General features: G+C 44.0%; 1 protein-coding gene across 18 annotated transcripts in view; it reads left to right on the top strand.

The window, feature by feature from the left end:
• The window catches only part of PTPRF (protein tyrosine phosphatase receptor type F), a 3,404,399-nt gene that overhangs the window by 3,208,476 nt on the left and 172,902 nt on the right, over nt 1–23,021 (top strand). For all 18 annotated transcript variants that reach the window (XM_044085436.1, XM_044085429.1, XM_044085440.1 and 15 more), the window contains one exon: nt 20,511–20,796. In XM_044085436.1, coding sequence (XP_043941371.1) covers nt 20,511–20,796 — 286 coding nt within the window. The remainder of the gene's footprint in view (nt 1–20,510; nt 20,797–23,021) is intronic.

The following is a 23,021-nucleotide window of genomic DNA, read 5'->3' as shown; positions in this document are numbered from 1 at the left end:
ATGCCATTTGTCTGTACAACCAGAAAGCTTGAAGGTATGAGACTTTCAGAAACAATTGTACTTCCAGAAGTACAGATGTTGAAGTTACATAAATTAATTGTATTAAATCCATATGTTATTATTGCTTACCTGATGACAGATGTAAAAAAGATAAGTGTGAACATAGTGAATGTTGAGTAATCATAAAAAGTGTGTATTTGAACTAAGGGATTTTCTCCAACCCCTTTAAGTAAAGGCCAGGATAGACATTGGGATGGGATGAGCAGCACTCCTCATATTCATTAAATTATTAAAGCCTAAATATTAGATAAGTGAGGTGTTGGTTCATTACATTGTAATGTTCATATGCTTGACTGTGTCTGCATTTAATTTAACATTACAGTGTGACTAGATCTATATGGGTCATTGTGGGTATGTGCAACTCACTTTACATTCACCAAACAACCTAAACCTGGAAACACACCTCAGATATCTGAGTAGTGCTCATGGATTGGACATGGACTGTCTAAAGGGCTATTATTGTTAAGAAAGAAATATGATATTTATGCATTCTGCACTGTCAACAATTGTGCTGACTTTCGCTGGCTTGGTACAGTTCTGTCTGTCATTTTTATAGCCCAGATTGGCATATTGTGCTGACTATAGGTTTTCACTTCCTCACGTGATCTTTGCACATGAGATACAGAAATGCCTAATTTTTAAACATTTGTCTAAAGGAGGAGGAGCTGTGTCCCTTGCACCCCCTGTTATGATACCTGTGGGTTTCCACTTCCCCATCTGAAATCTGCTCGTAAGATAAAGAAATATTAAATTTTTAAGCATTTTTCCAGGGGAAAGAGTTCTGTTCCCCCAACCCCCTTATGTGAGAGAACTGCTTCAACCCCATCTCTCATATATATATATATATATATATATATATAAATTTGACATTCACATATCCTTGACCATAAAAAGTCCACAAAAAACTAGGAGTGCTATACAGAAATAAGCAACTTCTCACCAAAGCAGCAAAGATTTCAATAGCAAATTCCCACCTTGTCTCCACCCTACTTTATGCCTGTCCAATATATACCAACCTAAGGCAATGCGATTTAAACAAGCTAGAGACCTGCTACAACCAAATTGCCAAATTCGCCACAGGGGCATCCTACCGTAGTCACCAGTGTCTCTCACTTGCTGAACTGGGCTGGCTTGAACTCCCTCACCTCCTTCAATGGTATCAGCTCTCACTTGCTCACAGACTAGTAAATCATCCACTAAATGTCCCATCCCTCCAGAATCTACTCCAACCCTATCACACCACCAGACCACTAAGATCCAGCAAAAAAAACACTTGCAGATCACTAAAGCCAATAACTCTGCTGGTGAAGCACTATTCTCTTGCACCATAGCCAAATTATGGAACTCCCTCCCACCCACAATTACCTCCATACCATCATGCACCCACTTCAAAACTTTACTAAAAGTGCACCTAAAAACATGCTGGCTATGCCCTTGCAACTCCCACTCTAATATCACCCTCCCCATCCACCCACTACCTTTCTTTCCACTCCACTAACTACCTTGATTATAGCAAGCTCAGATGCTCATAAGCCAGTACTTATTATACAGCAGGAACTTCTTCTTGTAACATTTGTTAATGTCTGTTATGTACTTCACAGATAAAGATTCTAGTTGTCTGCTGATGTACTATGTTCTTCATCTGTAAATATGTTGTAAGTAATTGCTATGTAAGTTGTTAATCGCTATGTAATCCAATGTAACTACTATCTGTTTATTTTAACTGTGGAGCTTTTCTCCCTGGACCTCCGCTGAAAATGGACCTACGTCCAGTCAGACACTCCCGATCAACAAATATAAATAAATAAATATAAATCAATTAATTATATATATATATATATATATATATATATCTGGGATCGGTACTGATCCCCGAAGGAACTTTCAAGCACAACAACGGACATACTTCCGCGAAAGTGCTTTTTACCGAAAAAGCACTTTCGCGGAAGTATGCCTGCAGCTAGAGGGAGTTGTGGGGGAATGATTGTTGCGGAGATCTTACTACGGTGCGGATAAGGGAATATTCCCTTTTCCTCACTGTAGTGCGATCTCTGAGTGAGAATATTAAAGTAGAGGGGAGTGGGAGGCGCAGGGGGGCTTGCTCCCCCCTGCATAAAAGTAGATTTATTGTTTTGTTTTTTTAACGCACTTTAACAAAAGCGCTTTTTTGGTGAAAGCGCTTTTATTAAAGTGTGTTCGGTGATTGTGGATTCGGACTATTGAACTTTCGTTCAATAGTCCTAGATCTAAATATATATATATATATATATATATATATATATATATATATATATATATATATATATATATATATATATATGTGTGTGTGTGTGTATGTGTGTATATACACACACACACACACGCAAAAAATGCCTCTGAGGTGGTGCCAACTCAGGAGAGGGGTTGTATAGTAGTACTACATTTGATGTTGTGTGTCATGGTTGTCTACTGGGTGATGGTACACTCATCCAGTATAAATGGAGTGCAGTATATGTAGGTTTGTGAAGGTCAAGTAAGCTTGTGTGGGTGTGTATATGTAAAAACCTGCTACTTATACATATCTACTCTGAGATTGCACAACAGGGGGTGAAGGGCAAATTCCTGCCCTTCACTGCAGCATGATCTACCATAGATCAATACCAGCGTTTTGCAGTTGTATGACTATTCAGTCACTTCAGTTGATGTTAAACACATTCAACAAGCTAAATATTTGACCACCTATAGGCAGTGTGTGTGTATATTTATAAACACTCGCATGTATAATATTTAAAGAAGTTTTCTGCAATGGCACAGTTACTTACTTGTCCCTTTATCGTGTTCCAGTTGAAGTAGACTCAGGCATCTTGTTTACTTTTGCTGACACACTGCTCCAGAGTAAAGAGCATTCATTTTGGAGTAACGACCTCTAAGTTGTCTTATCATTTGATGTTAAGTTGTCATTCTCGCCTTCATTCTTGCTGGATGGGTTCGGAGCCGATCCTCAGCTCCGACTCGGCCTATACTATAGCTCGAGAGCTATTTTTACCGGCTCAAGGCAGCCCTATATCCCACAATACCATGCGCTAACTCCCCAGATCTCATTTGCCGCTTCGCTGCGAGGTTGCCTTTTTTACCGGCTCAGGTCAGTAAAGGAATTTTCAACAAAGTTTCTATTTTTTGAGGTAGTTTATTAGGTTATTTTCCCTACTTTTGTTCCCTGTCAATATTATACTTAATAGTGTTTGTTTCGTAAGCCCTACCCACCCCTGTAGTTAACTTTTATAATCAGGCATACAGGCTTTAGTTTTTCTGTTTACTCACCCCTGTGTGTGTGTTATTGTTTTAGTCAACCCCCTCATCTCCCCCTTGTGTGTAAGTGAGTGAGTGTGTGTGCTGATTGAGTGACTGTCTTTAGGGCAATGTCCAAAGACGTTAAGGTCTCGGGATTCAAGAAGTGTGACTCGTGCTGTCAGAAAGTGTCTCTGACAGACGGTCACACTTCTTGTGTCTATTGCTTGGGGCCTTTACACCTGCAGGACTCTTGTTCCGTTTGTCACAGATTTAGTTCGAGTCCTGTAGGAAAGGCGTAACAAGCTCATTCTAAGGGGCTTGTTAAAGCCTGATGACTCCCTGTCCAAGTCTGGCTCGAGGAAGTCATCAAAAACTGCCAAACCCTCGGCTCCAGCTTCTGAGCCGAGGGCTGGTGTCGAGACGGCTCAGACCTCGGTTCCAGCTGGCTCCGAGGCGAGCAAAGTGGGTTCCGCTTCAAAACCATCATCGGAGCCAACCCCAGCGCGCAAGCGCTCTAGGTCCCCTTCTTTAGAGTACGTCAGATCGGCTCCGAGGTCCCCCCTCCTATCGGAGCGGAGTCATAGGACTCATTCATCGAGGTCTTCCAGGCTCTCCGACCACGACATCGAGAGGGTGGTCAGTAGACTCATAAAATCTCAGGCACTGGCCCAAATGCTTCAGAGCCCATCTCACCAGACTGTGGCTCCTTCGATACAGTTATCCATTCCTCCTCTGACTCATCTCTCGAGTTCGGAGCCGGAGTTCGTCGGAACCGTGACCTTGCCCACGTCGGAGCCGATACCCCCTCCTTTGGCTCCGGTGTCGTCGGATCTGACCTCTTTATTGGTTCCGTCCATGGAGAGGTCCGGGCGCCGGGACTCCATTGTCGGCTCTGAGGGGGCGAGTGGCATCGGACCCTTGTCCGACCCCGCTCTCCCTCTCAGAGCTTCGGCTCTGGTTAGTTCGGCCCCGACATCATTCTCGGAGCCTTCTCTGTCGGTTCCGGGGGCGGTTCCGGCCTCTTCGGAGCCGCAGCTACCTTTGGTGTCTGATAGGGGAGCCTTCGAGGTGATGAGGAGTGTGCTGGACCCAGTGTCCACTCCAAGGTTAAGTTCTGCGGCTCCTCCCACCCTCCTATACCCGACAACAGAGATCTAAGGCGTAAGGTACCCACTTTGGGTGTCTCCTCCTCTTCCGAGGGTTCCCCTGAAGTTTCAGGGGAACCCCCTAGGAAAAGAAAGTGCCAAGAGGAAGCACATAGACTCCCCCGAGTCTGTCACATCGAACACCAACTTGGATGAGTCAGAGGGTTCCCCCAGATCCCCCTCTGAGGATGTCTCCTTTTCAGACATCCTGGAGATCCTAAGACAGAGGGGAAATTGGTCCACTCTCAAACCTTCCGAGGACGAGTCGGTTTACCTTGACGCCTTTGGATCTCGCCCTTCCACCTCCTGGGTGTCTCCCCCTTTCAACCCACTAATGGAGGTAGTGGCTAGAAAGGCGTGGGCAGCTCCTGATTCAATGGAACCTACCCCTAGGAGGCCTTCTAAATTTATTTCTGCACCAGGTGACAAATCCTTTCTCACCAAAGGTGTTTCAGTTGATGCTATGGTGGTAGCAGCAGCCATTAAGAAGGAATTAGCTGATCCTTCTGTAACTGTTCATCCTCCTAACAAAGAGTCCAGGACCATGGACAGGTACGGCAAGTGGACCTTTGCTTCAGTGACATTTTCTATGCGATCGCTGAACTATTTGTCATTTCACCTGCCTTCAGAGAGACTTGCTCACAGAGCTGGGTGAAACGGTACAGGATCCTTCTGCTGCGGGGTTTAAGGACAAAATAAACTCTCAGCTGGCTACCCTGAACTCCATTGTTAACTCCTCCATGCGGCTAATCTCTTATGCAGCCGATGGAGCGAGTAGGGCCGCTGGCACAGGCGTTGCGTTGAGACGTCACGCTTGGATGCGACTCTGTAACTTTGCCGACCCCTTCAAGGCGTCCTTCACCAACACCCCCTTTGACGGTTCGGAATTGTTCGGGCCTCAGGTGAAGAATACCCTCACCAGATGCAAGCAAGATGGTAAGACTCTCTCTGCCGTGGGAGTCCGTTTTTCCACGCCTTCTAGACCTTATCCTAAGGGACAGAGGAGTGGAAAGATGTGGTTCCGCAAACCACAGGGAGTCACGCCTGCCGCACGTGGTGAATTTCCACCTAGAGGCAGAGGGGGGAATAATAATAGACGTCGCCCCAGGGGCAGAGGGGGTCCACAGAACCAGGGTCCCAGGAAATCTTTCCCTGACCAACCCTTTCAGCATCCCTGAGAAGCTGCCCGACTGTCTGCCTTCGGAGGCAATTGGGGGAAGATTATCTCTGTACCCAGAAGCCTGGCAATCCATCTCCCAAGACACCTGGGTACAGAAGATCATATCCGAGGGTTACAAAATTCCTTTCACTTTCCCTCCGGTACAACCGCCAAAACCCCTACCAGACGTGCCACCCGCACAAAGGGGTCAGGCTCAGCTAGAAATAAAAAAGCTGTTAAACAAAAGAGTCATCCAGGCAGTCCCAGCAGATCAGCTAGGATCCGGAATCTACTCCAGATTCTTTTTGGTACCAAAAAAGACAGGAGATTGGAGACCCATTTTGGACCTCAGCAGGTTAAACAACTATGTATAAAAGACAAAATTTCGGATGGTAACACTGCAGTCCATTCTATCCTTTTTGGGCAGAGACAACTGGATGTGCTCGTTAGACCTCCAGGACGCGTACTACCACATAAAAATACACAGGCGCTCTAGGAGGTTTCTCCGCTTCCGGCTGGGAGGCAGTCATTTTCAATTCAGGGCCCTGCCCTTTGGTCTCACCACAGCCCCCCGGGTGTTCACCAAATGTTTGGCAGTGGTCACGGCTCACCTGAAACAGAAAGGATTCCAGGTGTTTCCATACTTAGACGACTGGCTTATTTCCACTACCACCAAACAGGATCTCATAATGGCCAGGGATTATACTATCCATCTTTGCAACAGCCTGGGTATTTCTATAAATTTTGCAAAGTCCTCCTTGTCGCCTTGTCAATGTATAAACTTTATAGGCGCCGTATTAAACACCACAGAAATGTCTGCAACATTACCACCTCAGAGAGTGACAGACATAAGGCGGAATGTTCAGCTTCTGTTTCAGCCCAGCAGAGTCCAAGTCAAGCTAGTATTGAAAGTGTTGGGCCTCATGGCGGTGGCGATTCTTCTACTTCCATTAGCCCGCTTCCACATGAGACTCCTTCAGTGGATGCTGTTTTCTCAGTGGTCCTTTCAACAGCTGCCAATGACCCACAACATTTTGATAACACCATCTTGCAAGAAACATCTCTCCTGGTGGATGGTTTCCCCTCAGCTTTTTCAGGGCAGAACCTTTGTTCTCCCCCCTCCAGTTGCCACTGTCACAACGGATGCCTCCCTGATTGGGTGGGGGGGCATTATCAGGGCAGGACGGTCCAGGGCACTTGGCAACAGTCAGAATGCCACCTGCACATAAATGTCCTGGAGATGAGGGCAGTGCTTTTGACGTTGCAGGCCCTTCAGAGCTCTCTTCCCACGGGGACTATAGCAATTCAAACGGACAATATGTCTGTGGTGTGGTACATAAACAAGCAGGGCGGAACAAGGTCCTACCCCCTCTGTCGAGAAGCACTCAGACTTTGGCAATGGGCGATTTCATCTCAACGGTTTCTGATAGCAACGCACATCCCCGGGAAGTCCAACGTCATAGCAGACAGATTGAACAGAACTGTCCTCATGCCTCACGAGTGGTCTCTAAATCAAGCAGTAGTAGACGGAATTTTTCGGAAGTGGGGCCTGCCTTGCTGTGACCTTTTTGCAACTCCGCAAAACAGCAAGTGCCTCGGGGTCTTCTTTATGCCTTTCCTCCCTTTCCATTGATCCCGCAACTAATTCAGAAAGCAACCGCATTGAGATCCAAAATGATCCTCATTGCCCCATTTTGGCCTCGACAAGTTTGGTTCCCGTTCCTGCACAAATACCTACTGGAACAGCCTTGGCATCTGGAACTCCTTCTGGATCTATTGACCCACCTCACGGGCAAGCTGCATTAGTCTCTACATTCCATCAACCTCACAGCTTGGTTGCTCCACTTCCAGCCATAGCCAGGCTTCCCCTTATTTCTCCTCCTGTTCGTGATGTAATTCTGGCTTCCCATAAGTCCAATACTAGGAAGACTTATGTGAGTAAATGGAAGCGTTTTTCACACTGGGCACAAACTAGATCCTTAGATCCTTTCCATGCACCCATTCATGAGGTTCTAGACTTTCTGGCGGAGCTTTTTCAATCGGGGTCATCATCGGCCACTATCAGGGTACAATTAGCGGCCATTGCTAAGTTTCATGTTGGACTCTCAGAAGCAAATATTATGTCCCACAAACTCTGTAAAGCCTTTCTCAAGGGCATCTTGTTGCTCAGACCTCCAGTCAAAGATCCACCCCCACAGTGGGATTTGAATTTAGTTCTAACCTCACTAATTCTACCCCATTTTGAACCGGCAGCTTCTTGCTCCCTCAAACTTCTTTCTTGGAAAACGCTGGTTTTAGTAGCTATAACATCTGTCAGAAGGGTATCGGAACTTCAAGCCTTGTCTGTCCGTCCTCCCTATTTGGTTTTACATAAAGATAGGGTAACTCTCAGAACAAACCCTTCATTCCTACCAAAAGTGTTATTGGAAGCAAATCTAAACCACTCCGTTGATTTGCCTGTCTTTTTCCCAGACTATACCAACAGGGCTGAACAAAAATTACATTCATTAGATGTTCATCGCCAATTACGGTATTACCTAGACAGGACAAAACAATTCAGAAAGTCAGACCAGCTCTTCCTCTCTTATGCTGCAGGCAAGAAAGGGCTTCCAGTATCGAAAGTTACTCTTTCCAGATGGCTGACATCTATTATTACCTTGATCTATGAGTTGAGACACAGGCAACTACCCTCTACGCCTAAAGCTCATTCAACCAGGGCACTATCAACTTCAACGGCTTTTCAAGCAAGGTTACCACTAGATGCCATTTGTGCAGCAGCTACATGGGCGTCCAAACATACCTTTATTGCCCATTACAAGCTTGATCTAGCCTCCAGAAATAGAGCTGATTTTGGTTCCACTGTACTCAGGAGTCTGTTCCATTGAGCCACCCAGGACTAAGATGCTAGGGACGCTGTCCCATCCAGCAAGAATGAAGGCGAGAATGACAACTTAACATTAAGAAGTTATGTCTTACCATAACGTTCCATGTTAGTTGTCTTCTTCTCGCCTTCTTTCTTGCGTCCCTCCCTCCTGCCCCCGAGCCTGGATAGACTCTAGGTTCTGAGTCCTTCCATTTCTGGAGATTCAATATGTTGCGTCTTTCATGGTATCCTTAGTGTTACTAGCAGGTAACCTGTACTCGTAAAAGAGGATTATAATATTATTATTATAATATTACATTTTATACTATGTCTTAGCTTCCAAACGAGATCTGGGGAGTTAGCGCATGGTATTGTGGGATATAGGGCTGCCTTGAGCCGGTAAAAATAGCTGTCGAGCTATACCGAACCCATCCAGCAAGAAAGAAGGCGAGAAGAAGACAACTAACATGGAACGTTATGGTAAAACATAACTTCTTATTATGGACTCCTAGCACCTGTAGTAGAAAATTATCATATTTGTGGGGTGAGATAATTGCACTAATTTGCATTGAATTTAACTGCCCACTGTTTGTCTGCTGAATTGATCTGTCTAAATCCTCCTTCAAACTGATCCCCTCTATTGTATACCACTGGATGTTCGAGTGTCTTCACTGTTGCACTCATCACTGTAGGGTTCTTCCTGCCGGCAGGCAGTCCTCGGTCGGCCAGAATCCCAAAGTCTGGGTCCGGCGTCGGCTATGTACTCACCCTCCCTGACGTCAGTGCGCCAGGGGTACAAAGCTCCCAGCCGACGCCATGTTCTCCAGTCTTTCTTGCCGCGCGGTGGAAGCAGTTCGCAAGTACCGGCTGACTCCTGTTATTTTGGTGCTTCATACAAGACATTCTTCTTTTCAAAGCTAAGTACCCGTTGGGGAAACTTTTTTCTTGCTCCAGACCGATGTCAGAAAAAGTTAATAATTGTATTTCATGTGGGAAGCAAATACCTCATAAAGATTTTCATTCTTACTGTATTCCTTGTCTAGGCCCTGACCACGACGTAGCTAGTTGTCGGTTTTGTGCTAGATTTAATCAATGTACTATTAAACGGAGATACAATTTTGACTTTCATTACTTTGGGAGGAGATTTAATTATAAGATGTCGTCAGACACGCTTCCGACTACCGGAGTTCATAAAAGGCGCAGGGATAAGGATAGGACTCCGAGGTGCAAATCAGACGAAGTTTACAATCGGAGCCAGCTGCCGGTTCGGCCATCATCAGTGAGGCGCTTTCGCAGCCCCTGTCGTCGGCCATTATAGAACCGCTTGCCGAAATGGACTCCCACGAGGGGCCAACTAGGCCTTCGGATATTCCAGGTGCAGGACCTTCAGATAATGCTCCCTCGGATGGGTCCGGAGCCGCTGTGCAGATACCGACTTCTGAGGGGGTTTTCAAACTTTTTGTCCATTTTTATTTTATTTTTTTTTGTCCACTTTGGTTTTATTTGTAACAGACTGATCTTGTTTCGTGCCAGTTGAGTGACGTGTCAGAGTTATAAGGTTCAGTCGCATATATAGTATAGAAATCTTCACCAAATTGAATGGTTTGCAGAGTCGCCATATTGTGTTATCCAGATTCTTTGCACTGATCAATTACTTACTACCTCTTTCTTAAATTCATTTTTCTCTTTTTTGATTTACTTCTGAAACCTCTCTCTTTATTTTCCTGGAAAGGGCTCACCTCATCATTTTAGTTTGCACCACTGTCCTTTCCCTACCACTTTCCATTTGAAAGGCAGTTTATGTGAACTAAAAATCTCGAATTATAAGTTTAAGAATCCTGTCGTATTTTTTGCTCATGATGTAAATAATTGTTTAAGAATAATGAGATAAGTACTGAAAGATGATCCCCATCCTATGAAACCATCTGAGTCGTCTGCATTTCCAAGCAGTCTGGTTTATTCCTTGATCTTTTTCTCATTGTATTTTTATTAAATGCAGATTTGCAAACTAAAATATGTCATTCATTCTTTTTCCCTTTACCTGCTTAATCCATTTTATGGTTGTTGGAGAGCCTGAACATACCTCCCCACTCGCACTAGGCATAAGGCAGAGGAACTAATCCTGAACAGCATGCTAATCCTGATGTACACACCCATTCTCACATAGTAAGCACAACTCATGGCAGTTTGGAAGAATGACAGTTCATCTACAGCACGTCTTTAGGATGCATGATGAAACCAGGTCACCTGGTGAAAACCCACCCAGACAGTGAGAATCTGCTGACTGCACACTGAAGACAGCCCATCTTAGAATAGAGCTGAAGAACCAAGTGCTGTGCAGCAACAGTGTGTATTTTATTACAGCTGGCTAACATGAGTAAATCAAATAAAGCAGTAGTAGTGGTGAGAAAGAAAAATAAATAAATGGTAAAAGCTTGAAATACTGGGACCCACATGAGCAAGTCCCATAATGTAGAGACTGAATTGCCGAAAATGCAGACTTACATATGCTACTTCTGAAATTGCCATTTCTCAGTATGTTCCCTTTTATCTGAAGTGATCTGGAGTTGTTAAATATAAGTTTGGGGAGCTGAAGGTTTTATCCTCACTGCAAAAAAATAAGTTTAAAGAAGATTATGATCCATATTTGCTGTCTCTCCTGGATTTTTCAGTCTTTTTTTTCCAGTATGTCAGGACTTGGCAGCTTGAGTCTTACATTCCATTGGGGAACTACATACCTCTCAGTGTCTCAGCGGAAGAAATCTAGACAAAGCCAGAAAAAAATGGGGGGGGGGGACAAAGGCCCAAAAATAGGCACAAATTTTAAATATTAGTTCTATAAACTTGGAAAGTTGCTAGCGTGACAGATTTTACATTGTTATGTATTTTCTGAAGGACATGAAGTCTGAAACTCAAATGTCTGTCATTATTTAGTGACATTAGTCCTCAGTGATTTGTCTGAAAACCACAAATTTTATGAGGAACAGACCAAAAATAAGAGGCAAAAATCTGAACATTCTGCGAAAATCTCGATAGTTGAGAGAGGTATGGAGCTGAAATAAATGTTTGCTGTATTTGTACCCAGTTTACTTACAATAGCATTTTGCTGCACCACTGTTTTATAACAAGAAGATGAAACAAGAGAGGGGACAGTTTTAATTCAAGTCCTGCCATTTTGTGCCACTGCAGTGTATTTAACAGTGTAATGGAGCAGTAATGCCAGTCGACCTCTTTTTACTTATTTCCTAGAGTAATTTGTTTCTTGGTAGTTTACATTTTGCTGATACTTGTATTTGGAATACCGAAACAGGTAACTGCAAAAACAGGAATGCAAGCAAGAGGGCTTGAGGCACGCACACAGTAGTAGTTTCCAAAGTTTATTCTTCAGACTTTGCTTCAAACAAACAATAAAAACAATAAAAAACAGTAACCATAAAGCACTTTTCGTATCACCCCTTAGTGAGACTTCATCAGACAGTTGCAACAAGAATGTTTCAAACAGTAAAAAACAAATTCAAACCACATCAACTTCCTCCAAGCAAAAGACAAGCCCGCCCCCAAGGTAAGCAGGAAATAACCTATTGTATGCTTCTTTAAAAATCTGGCTTCTTGTAAAACAAATATGTGTGCAGTAATAATTAATGTTAAGTTGTCATTCTCGCCTTCATTCTTGCTGGATGGGTTCGGAGCCGATCCTTGGCTCCGACTCGGCCTATACTATAGCTCAAGAGCTATTTTTTACCGGCTCGAGGCAGCCCTATATCCCACAATACCATGTGCTAACTCCCCAGATCTCGTTTGCCGCTTCGCTGCGAGGTTGCCTTTTTTTTGCCGGCTCAGGTCAGTAAAAGAAATTTTAGCAAATTCTTCTAAACTCGAGGTTAGTTTTTGTCAGATTAGTTCCCATTGATATAGTTTTACCTAAATTACCTATCAGTAATTTTTTCGTTAAGCCCTACCCACCCCTTTAGTTAAACTTTCTAATCGGGCCTACAGGCTTAGTTTTTGTTTTCTCTCCCCCATTATTGTGTGTGTGAGTTGTTTTTTTAGTCAGCCCCTTAACTTCCCCTTGGTGTGAAAGTTGAGTGAGTGGTTGTGCTGACTGTGTTACTGTTTTTTAGGATAACTATGTCTAAAGAAGCTAAGGTCTCGGGATTCAAGAAGTGTGACTCGTGCTGTAAGAAAATGTCTCTGACAGACGGTCACACTTCTTGCGTCTACTGCTTGGGACCTTTGCACCTGCAGGACTCTTGTTCCATCTGCCACGGATTTAGTTCAAGAGTCCTGCAGGAGCGTCGTAATAAACTTATTTTGAGGGGCTTATTGAAGCCCGATGACTCCCCGTCCAAGTCTGGCTCGGGGAAGTCGTCTAGGCCCGCCAAGCCCTCGGCTCCAGCTTCTGAGTCGAGGGCTGGTGAAACTGAGATCACTCTGACATCGGCTCCAGCCGGAGCCGATGTGAGCAAGATCGGACCCGCTCTGAAACCTGTATCGGAGCCGACATCAGCGCGCAAGCGCTCTAGATCCCCTTCATTAGAGTCCATCCGATCCGCTCCAAGATCACCCCCTTCTATCGGAGCGGAGTCATAGGACTCATTCCTCCAGGTCGTCAAGGCTTTCCGACCACGATATTGAGAGGGTGGTCAGTAGACTCAAAATCTCAGGCACTGGCCCAAATACTCCAAAGCCCATCTCATCAGACTGTGGCTCCCTCGGTGCCACCTTCGATTCCTCCTCCGACTCTCCAGTCGAGTTCGGAGCCGGAGTTTGTCGGAACCGTAACCTTGCCCACGTCGGAGCCAATACTTCCACCTTCATCTCCGGCTTCTTCATTGGTACCGTCCGTGGAGAAGTCCGGGCGCCAAGACTCCATTGTCGGCTCTGAGGGGGCGAGTGGCATCGGACCTTTGTCCGACCCCGCTCTCCCTCTCAGAGCGTCGGCTCTGGTTAGTTCGGCCCCGACATCATTCTCGGAGCATTCTCTGTCGGTGCCGGGGGCGGTTCTGGTGTCTTCGGAGCCGGGACTGTCTTCGGTGCCTGATAGGGGAGCTTTCGAGGTGATGAGGAGCGTGCTGGATCCAGTGTCCGCTCCAAGGTTGGGTTCTTCAGCTCCTCCCTTCACAGTGCCTGTTACGGTCTCTGGCCATCCTCTTGCAACTGATAGCAGAGATCCAACGCATAGGGTACCCACTTTGGGTGTCTCATCCTCCTCCGAGGCCTCTCCTGAAGCTTCAGGAGAGCCACCTAGGAAAAGAAAGTGCAAGAGGAAGCACGTAGACTCCCCTGAGTCTGTAACCTCGGACACCGACTTGGATGAGTCGGAGGGCTCCCCCAGATCCCCCTCTGAAGATGTCTCCTTTTCAGACATACTAGAGATCCTGAAACAGAGGGGGAATTGGTCCACACTCAAACCCTTCGAGGACGAGTCGGTTTACCTTGATGCCTTTGGATCTCGCCCTTCCACCTCCTGGGTGTTCCCCCCCCTTTCGATCCACTGATGGAAGTGGTGGCTAGAAAGGCGTGGGCAGCTCCTGACAACATGGAACCTACCCCTAGGAGGCCTTCAAAATTTATTTCTGCTCCGGTGGACAAGACATTTCTCACCAAAGGTGTCTCAGTAGATGCTATGGTGGTAGCAGCTGCCACTAAGAAGGAATTAGCTGATCCTTCTGTACCTGTTCATCCCCCTAACAAAGAGTCCAGGACCATGGACAGGTACGGTAAGCGGACATTTGCTTCAGCGACCTTTGCTATGCGATCGCTGAACTATTTGTCATTTCACCTCCCTTCAGAGAGATTTGCTCAAAGAACTGGGTGAAACTGTACAGGATCCTTCTGCTGCGGGGTATCAGGACAAGATTAACTCCCAGCTGGCTACCCTGAATTCTATTGCCAATTTCTCCATGCGGCTTATCTCTTATGCAGCCGATGGAGCGAGTAGGGCCGCAGGCACAGGTGTTGCGTTGAGACGTCATGCCTGGATGCGACTCTGTAATTTTGCTGATCCCTTCATGGCATCCTTCACCAACACCCCCTTTGATGGTTCAGAATTGTTTGGACCTCAGGTGAAGAATACTCTCACCAGGTGCGAGCAAGACGGTAAGAATCTCTCTGCCGTGGGATTCCATTTTTCCACACCATCTAGACCATACCCCAAAGGTCAGAAGGGTGGAAAGATGTGGTTCCGTAAACCACAGGGAGTCGTGCCCACCGCACGTGGTGAAATTCCCCCTAGAGGCAGGGGGGGGACAACAATAGACGCCACCCCAGGGGCAGAGGGGGTCCACAGAACCAGGGTTCCAGGGAGTCCTTCCCTGACCAACTCTTTCAGCATTCCTGAGAAGCTGCCCAACTGTCCACCTTCGGAGGCAGTCGGGGGAAGATTATCTCTGTACCCAGAAGCCTGGCAATCCCTCTCTCAAGACAAATGGGTACAGTTGATTATGTCCGAGGGTTACAAAATCCCTTTCATTTCCCCTCCAAACCAATTGCCAAGACCCCTGCCAGACGTACCACCCGGACAAAGGGGTCAGGCACAGCTGGAAATAGAAAAGCTGTTAAAAAAAAGAGTCATCCAGGCAGTCCCAGCAGACCAGCTAGGATCCGGAATCTACTCCAGGTTCTTTTTGGTACCAAAAAAGACAGGGGACTGGAGAACCATTTTGGATCTCAGCAGACTGAACAAATCTGTACAGAAGACAAAATTTCGGATGGTAACGCTGCAGTCCATTCTGCCCTAATTGAGCAGAGACAACTGGATGTGCTCGTTAGACCTACAGGACGCGTGCTATCACATAAAAATACACAGGTGCTCCAGGAGGTTTCTCCGCTTTCGGCTGGGAGCCAGTCATTACCAATTCAGAGCCCTGCCCTTTGGTCTCACCACAGCCCCCCGGGTGTTCACCAAATGTTTGGCAGTGGTCACGGCTCACCTGAGACAAAAAGGATTCCAGGTGTTTCCATATTTAGATGACTGGCTCATCACCACTACCACCAAGCAGCATCTTATCATAACCAGGGATTACACCATTCACATTTGCAACAGGTTAGGTATTTCCATAAATTTTGCAAAATCCTTCTTGTCACCTTGTCAATGTATAAACTTCATAGGCGCCGTGTTAAACACCACAGAAATGTCTGCAACTTTAACACCTCAGAGAGTGATAGATATACGGCAGAATGTCCACCTTCTGATTCAGTCCAACAAAGTTCAAGCCAAGTTAGTACTGAGAACATTGGGCCTCATGGCAGCAGCGATTCCCCTTCTTCCCTTAGCCCGCTTCCATATGAGAATTCTTCAGTGGATGCTTTTCTCTCATTGGTCCTACCAACAACTTCCTGTGACACACAACATATTGATAACCTCGACTTGCAAGAAACACCTCGCCTGGTGGATAGTCTCCCCTCAACTTCTTCAGGGCAGACCCTTTGTTATTCCCCCTCCAGTTGCCACGGTGACAACGGATGCCTCCCTGATCGGGTGGGGGGGGGCATTATCAGGGCGGGAATGTCCAGGGCACGTGGCAACAATTAGAATGCCACCTGCACATAAATGTCCTAGAGATGAGAGCAGTGCTTTTATCGTCGCGAGCCCTTCAGGACTCTCTTCCCACGGGCACTATAGCAGTTCAAACGGACAATATGTCCGTAGTGTGGTACATAAACAAGCAGGGCGGTACAAAGTCCTACCCCCTATGTCGAGAAGCACTCAGACTTTGGCAGTGGGTGATCTCCTCTCAACGGTTTCTGATAGCAACGCACATCCCTGGGAGATCCAACGTCATAGCGGACAGATTGAGCAGAACAATTCTCATGCCTCACGAGTGGTCTCTAAATCAAGCGGTAGTAGAGAGAATTTTCCAGAAGTGGGGCCAGCCTTGCTGCGACCTTTTTGCAACACCTCAAAACAGCAAGTGCCTCGACTTCTTCACTCTCTTCCCCCTACCAGGCCACCCCCCCAGAGACGCTCTAGTCCACAATTGGCCTAGGGGTCTTCTATACGCTTTTCCCCCTTTTCCGTTGATTCCAAAGTTAATTCAGAAAGCAACCGCATTGAGATCCAAAATGATCCTCATTGCTCCTTACTGGCCTCGACAAGTATGGTTTCCGTTCCTGCCTTCTGGAACAGCCCTGGCATCTGGAACCATTTCCAGATCTTTTGACCCATCTGACGGGCAAGCTGCACCAGTCTCTTCAGTCCCTCAACCTCACAGCTTGGTTGCTCCACTTCCAACCATAGCCAGGCTTCCCCTCATTTCTCTTCCTGTCCGTGACATTATTTTTGCCTCCCATAAGTCTAATACCAGGAAGACTTATGCGAGCAAATGGAAGCGTTTTTCCATTTGGGCACAAGCTCGGTCCTTAGACCCTTTTTATGCTTCAATTCACAAAGTTCTTGATTTTTTGGCAGAGCTTTTTCATGCAGGTTCATCGGCACCCACTATCAGAGTTCAACTAGCGGCCATTGCCAGTTTTCATGTAGGACTCTCAGAAACCAGTATTATGTCTCATAAACTCTGCAAAGCCTTCCTCAAGGGCATTTCCTTAGACCTCCCATTAAGGATCCTCCTCCACAATGGGACCTGAATTTAGTGTTATCTTCACTAATTCTTCCTCCCTTTGACCCTGCAGCTTCTTGTTCTCTCAAGCTCCTCTCTTGGAAGACTCTTTTTCTAGTGGCTATAACTTCTGCCGGCAGAGTGTCGGAGCTTCAAGCCTTGTCCACCCGTTCCCCTTATTTGGTCTTTCATAAAGACAGAGTAGCTCTCAGAGCAAACCCTTCCTTTCTACCTAAAGTTTCTTCTGAATCAAATCTGAATCACACTATTCACTTGCCGGTTTTCTTCCCAAATTATTCAAACCGGGCTGAACAGAAACTGCATTCCTTGGATGTTCATCGCCAATTGCAGTATTATTTAGACAGAACAAAACAATTCAGGAAGTCAGAACAACTCTTCCTTTCTTATGCTGACGGGAGGAAAGGACTTCCAGTTTCAAAGGTAACCCTTTCCAGATGGTTAGCTTCCATCATTAACTTTGTCTACGAGTTGAGACATAAAGAACTTCCTTCAAAACCTAAGGCTCATTCAACCAGGGCGCTATCGACTTCAACAGCCTTTCAAGCAAGGTTACCTTTAGATGTCATTTGTGCAGCAGCTACTTGGGCTTCTCAACATACCTTTATTACCCATTACAAACTGGATATAGCCTCCAGAAATAGGGCTGACTTTGGTTCCACTGTACTCAGGAGTCTGTTCCGTTGAGCCACCCAGGACCAAGGTGCTAGGGACGCTGTCCCATCCAGCAAGAATGAAGGTGAGAATGACAACTTAACATTAAGAAGTTATGTACCTACCATAACGTTCCATGTTAGTTGTCTTCTTTCTGCCTTCTTTCTTCGCCTCCCTCCTGCCCCTAGCCTAGACAGACTTGAAGGTTCTGAGATCCTTCTATTTCATGATGTTGCCCTTTTTCCAGGGTTCCCATATCATGACTACTATTGCCAGGAGACTGTTTATATATATATATATATATATATATATATATATATATATATATGTATATATATATATATATATATATGTATATATGTATATATATATATATATATATATATGTATGTATGTGTATATATATATATATATATATATATATATATATATATATATATATATACATTGGTTTTTTGTTGGTAACAAAAATTCTATGCTATGTGTTAGCTGCCAAACGAGATCTGGGGAGTTAGCGCATGGTATTGTGGGATATAGGGCTGCCTCGAGCCGGTAAAAAATAGCTCTCGAGCTATAGTATAGGCAGTCGGGCGAGGATCGGCTCCGAACTCATCCAGCAAGAAAGAAGGCGAGAAGAAGACAACTAACATGGAACGTTATGGTAGGTGCATAACTTCTTATTAACTACTACTGAAAGTTATTTAAGATTTTAATACTTTTTCACACAGTGGTAAAGTATTTTATTTTATACTGTTTTCAATTTTACACTTCATTCTTGACTTCTCACTTTTTACTGTCATCTTAACTGTTGGTTTTAATGTTAGCATGGTTTTTAAATATTTCTGAATACACTTTTAAAAGGTCTTTTAAGAGTGCTTTCAAACTGATGAGCTGTATTTGTATTTACACATACAGAAATATATTTACTGCACACATATTTGTTTTACAAGAAGCCGGATTTTTGAAGAAGCATACAATGGGTTAATTGTTATTTCCTGCTTACCTTGGGGGTGGGCTTGTCTTTTGCTTGGAGGAAGTTGATGTGGTTTGAATTTGTATTTACTGTTTGAAACATTCTTGTTGCAACTGTCTGATGAAGTCTCACTAAGAGATGAGATGAAAAGCGCTTTATGGTTACTGTTTTTTATTGTTTTTTTATCGTTTGTTTGAAGTAAAGTCTGAAGAATAAACTTTGGAAGCTACTACTGTGTGCGTGCCTCAAGCCCTCTTGCCTGCATTCCTGTTTTTGATACTTGTATTTCCTTGGAAGACATGTCTCGGAGTCCTGGTCTGTCTTTTGCCCTAAAGATGTGGGTTATATTACAGCTAAATGATATTACAAACAGTTTTACTTTCTGCACAAGAACTTTTAGTTTAGAGTGCTGATTAATCACTTTAGTTATTGTATGTCACGGAATAATTCTCCTAGCCATTTTGTAAAATATAATGGGATTTCTTTTATTACAAAAATCTTGTTCTGATTTCTTAATGGTGTTTGGAAGTCTTTTGTTGAAGATGGGGATAGTCGAGAGAGTTTCTGGATTTGACTGAGTTTTATATAACTGTCTTTTTGCCAGGGATTTTTATTTATGTTGACAAATTTATTTACGTTTTGTTGCTGTTAATATTTGATAAGAGTTTTTGTATGATGTCCCTATTGACTTCCAGGGATGCCAACATCCTCATCACATGCTCTGTTTTGTTGTCATCCTCATCACATGCTCTGTTTTGTTGTCATTGTTCAGCCCCAGAATCCCCCCACCCATAATTGCCAGTCATTCTTGACTTAATCCATTGTCATGAGTAATTGACCTTGTGATGGCTAGAATACTAACCTATAAGCAGGGATGTAGGATGGGTGAAGGGGAAGCCATCGCAGCCACAAGGTGTCTGGGCACAATCGACAGTACTGACAATTCAGTTTCTGAATGACAGTACTGGATTTGGTCAGATCTGAAGCACTGTGCAGTGTAGTGCATTACCATTCAGAAATGAATGTCCATACTGCAGTTGGAGAAGCTGCTCCATGTGTGGTAGTTTGTGATCTGCAGCAAGGCACTTATCTTTTAGTAAGCATTTTGCTATATTTTAAAGAGGTTTTTTTTTTTTTTGCCATCTCTGACAGAGAACTTTTTTTGTCCTCAACTTAAGAGTTACATGGGGTGCCAGATCAGGGAACCACACAGCATGCTGAATGACCTAGCTGATCCAGTGCCTACAGTGGGCAGAACTTGGAATGTTCTCGGTACAGTAGTAGCTGTGTAACACTTTTCATATTGTTGCCAGTATTATTGTTTTGTAAGCCTACTTAGTTCCCAAGGTGTTAACATGTATACTTCCTTTAGCTGACTAATTGGAAGACACAATACAAATGTGTCACTAGTTTAAAAAAAATGCTAAGCCCTATGACATCTTGCACATACACATACAAGTAGAGCTGAACTGTGGTCACTCAGACATTTCTACATTGCCAGCTTTCCAGATTCTGAAGCTAATGGCTAGATAAAAAGTTTAATTATATAATCATTATAACTATATAATCGAATTCTTGTGATTTAGTTACCAGTATGTGGGAAAATAAACCATTACATCTTGTCTAATAAAAATAAAACATCTTTGCTTCCACCAGTGTGCACTGATTTTGTTTTTGAAGCCGGTGAGTAATGCTATATAGTGCAGAGTATGTATTAAGATTAAACAGTATTGATTTTTAAGTGGACAGTTATAAAAAGCAGTAGGACCAGTTTTAATGCATGTTTAACGTACATGTTTTTCATTTGCAGTGCTGGTGTTGGCAGGACAGGCTGCTATATAGTGATAGATGCTATGCTTGAAAGGATGAGGCATGAGAAGAGTGTGGATATTTATGGTCATGTGACCTGCATGAGGGCACAGAGAAATTACATGGTGCAAACAGAAGACCAGTATATTTTCATCCACGAGGCCTTACTAGAAGCAGCTACATGTGGAAACACAGAGGTTCCAGCAAGAAACTTGTATGCCCACATACAGAAACTAACACAAGTACCACCTGGGGAAACAGTAACAGCAATGGAACTGGAGTTCAAGGTTAGTATACATGTAACATCTTGCAACTCTTGAATCTTTGTGGGCCACTGTTAAGACAGTAAGTTTGTAACATCTTACCAAATGCCATTTCAGTAGTGGTCTGGAATGTGTACAGCTATTGCACTAATCTCATTCCATGACTGATTAAGTCATAATAGTGATTGCCATAACTAGAAGTTACAACTGATGTTATCAGACCACATACATGGTTAACTGGCTGTAATATTAAAGGGAAGATGTAACTTTTGGGAATGTTTGCCCACAGCATTACTAGTAGACTACTCTAAAAATCATCTTGTTTCTTTAAATGTCTCCCAACAGTTGCACACCACTTATTTCATTACTCTGGGACAGTATGACACCTTTTGCATAATAGGGATCCACTGTGAGTGCCTGCTGCACAAAAAAGATCCGTAGCTCAGGACTGTGGCTTAAGAAACACATGCAGTGTTTTTGTAGCAACACCTTGTATATAGGAACTTTTTTTTTTTGTAAGTTGTTTATATAATACACACAGTTTTTAATAGGTTATTGTAGTGTATTTGTAGAAAACTTGTGCACTTCTGTGTATTTAATAGGTAACCTGTCAGCCCAATAGCCAAGGATGTCCATGATGCACTAACACTTAATTAGTATGCTGTCATTTCACCCGTGTTTGTGTTTTTGCCCCATGGGATTGTTTTCTGTGTTTGTATATTAACCCTTATATAGAGCTTGATCTGATTTGATTCCATATGCTTCTTTTCTGAGTTGGCAGGGCACATTTTTTGAGGGTATGTGGATGTATAGCTTAAGCAGTTTGGGAAGATAAACTTCACATCCACATGACATATCAAGCAGTTGTTTGTACCCTTCTTGAGTTCCAAATTGGCCTATAAATAGAGTACTTCTGAAAGTCTCTGTGCCACTGTGATATAGCAACAAGTTAGTATGGAAATGGCTGTAGGTCTGAGGTCATCACATATTTTTGATGTCAATGCAATTTTGAAGTATGTGCTACAGCTTTAGTGGATGCATTGAGTAAGATGTGTGCCTTAGACCACAAGTAACAACTTAAAGACAAAGTCTTGCATTGCAATACCTAGCAACTGAACTTATTGCTCTCCTGTAAATGCAAACTGCCTCATCTTCTGCACCTTCCTTATACATACAATTGGGAGCTATGGCATTGTCCAGGGCCTCATGTCTACTCAGTTTTCCATGTAGTACAAAGGAGCACACCTTAAAAACACAGGAAAACAAACCGGAGATATCTCTGTTATTGCTCTGGTGCTCTTGTTTCTTTTTTTTTACTCCTCCACAGGCAAGTTCTAAATACAAATTTCCAAATCCTTTTCTACAGGCTTTGTCTCTCAAAAGCAGTGCATGTTACTTTACCCTTGGTCTACTGTTGCTCCATTTTTGCCTGTCCCCTAAAAGTGTATTAACAAACCAGTCAGTGATGGCCTCCAAGGTTGTATTGGAAAGAGAAGTGTTGGTATATATTCCCTTCTGCCAGTTCTAGGGTCACAGTTCACCTTCAATCCCCACTTTCTGTATTTGTATGGAATCATAAAGACTCATTTATTATGGCCTCTGATGCTCTGTCTCTGACTTTCATTTTGGTTTGGACAACTTGGACTCTTAATGGATATGATTTTCTAACCGTGACTTTCTATTTAAAGTTCTCCATTAAAAATGCAGTCCTTCCAAGGTGAATGTTACACTCCTCCCCCTTTGAATCAGCCTGGTGTTGATTAACGTGCATTTTGTGGATCTTTCCAAGATGCCGGCACACTGATTAACAGCCTAACTTCAGATCTCCCAGTGTGAATGAAGAAACTGAAAAACAAGGCCAGGAACTATTGTCACTTTTAGTAAAATGAATTACTGACTAGTAAGTACACAACGTCTGTGCCAGCAAAGAAGAACCCAAGAGAACCTGAAAGAAAATCAGCTTAAAAAGGTGAAACACTGACTGGGAAGAATCCTGCAGTTGTTCAGCAGAAAGCAGTTCAAGCTTCAGCCACAGTGCAAGACATGGCTTCCAGTAATCTAGAGGAAAAAAATAAGTCAAATGTGCTCAGAGGTGATTGAAATAAAATACTGATGGAGTAGAGAGTATATCAACACAAATAAAATGCTGAAAAGAATGGAAGAAGCTTTAAACAGATGCTCAGATGAGCTAATAAAACTGCAAAAATAGAGGCCAAAATGAAGAAAAGGTTGGCTTTGGGGTTAAAATG

Source organism: Protopterus annectens, chromosome 10.part0 (assembly GCF_019279795.1).
Source record: "Protopterus annectens isolate FY-2018-M chromosome 10.part0, PAN1.0, whole genome shotgun sequence".
Classification (NCBI taxonomy): domain Eukaryota; kingdom Metazoa; phylum Chordata; order Ceratodontiformes; family Protopteridae; genus Protopterus; species Protopterus annectens.
The sequence above is the reverse complement of the archived record's forward strand: the minus strand, read 5'-3'. Positions and strand labels throughout refer to the sequence as shown.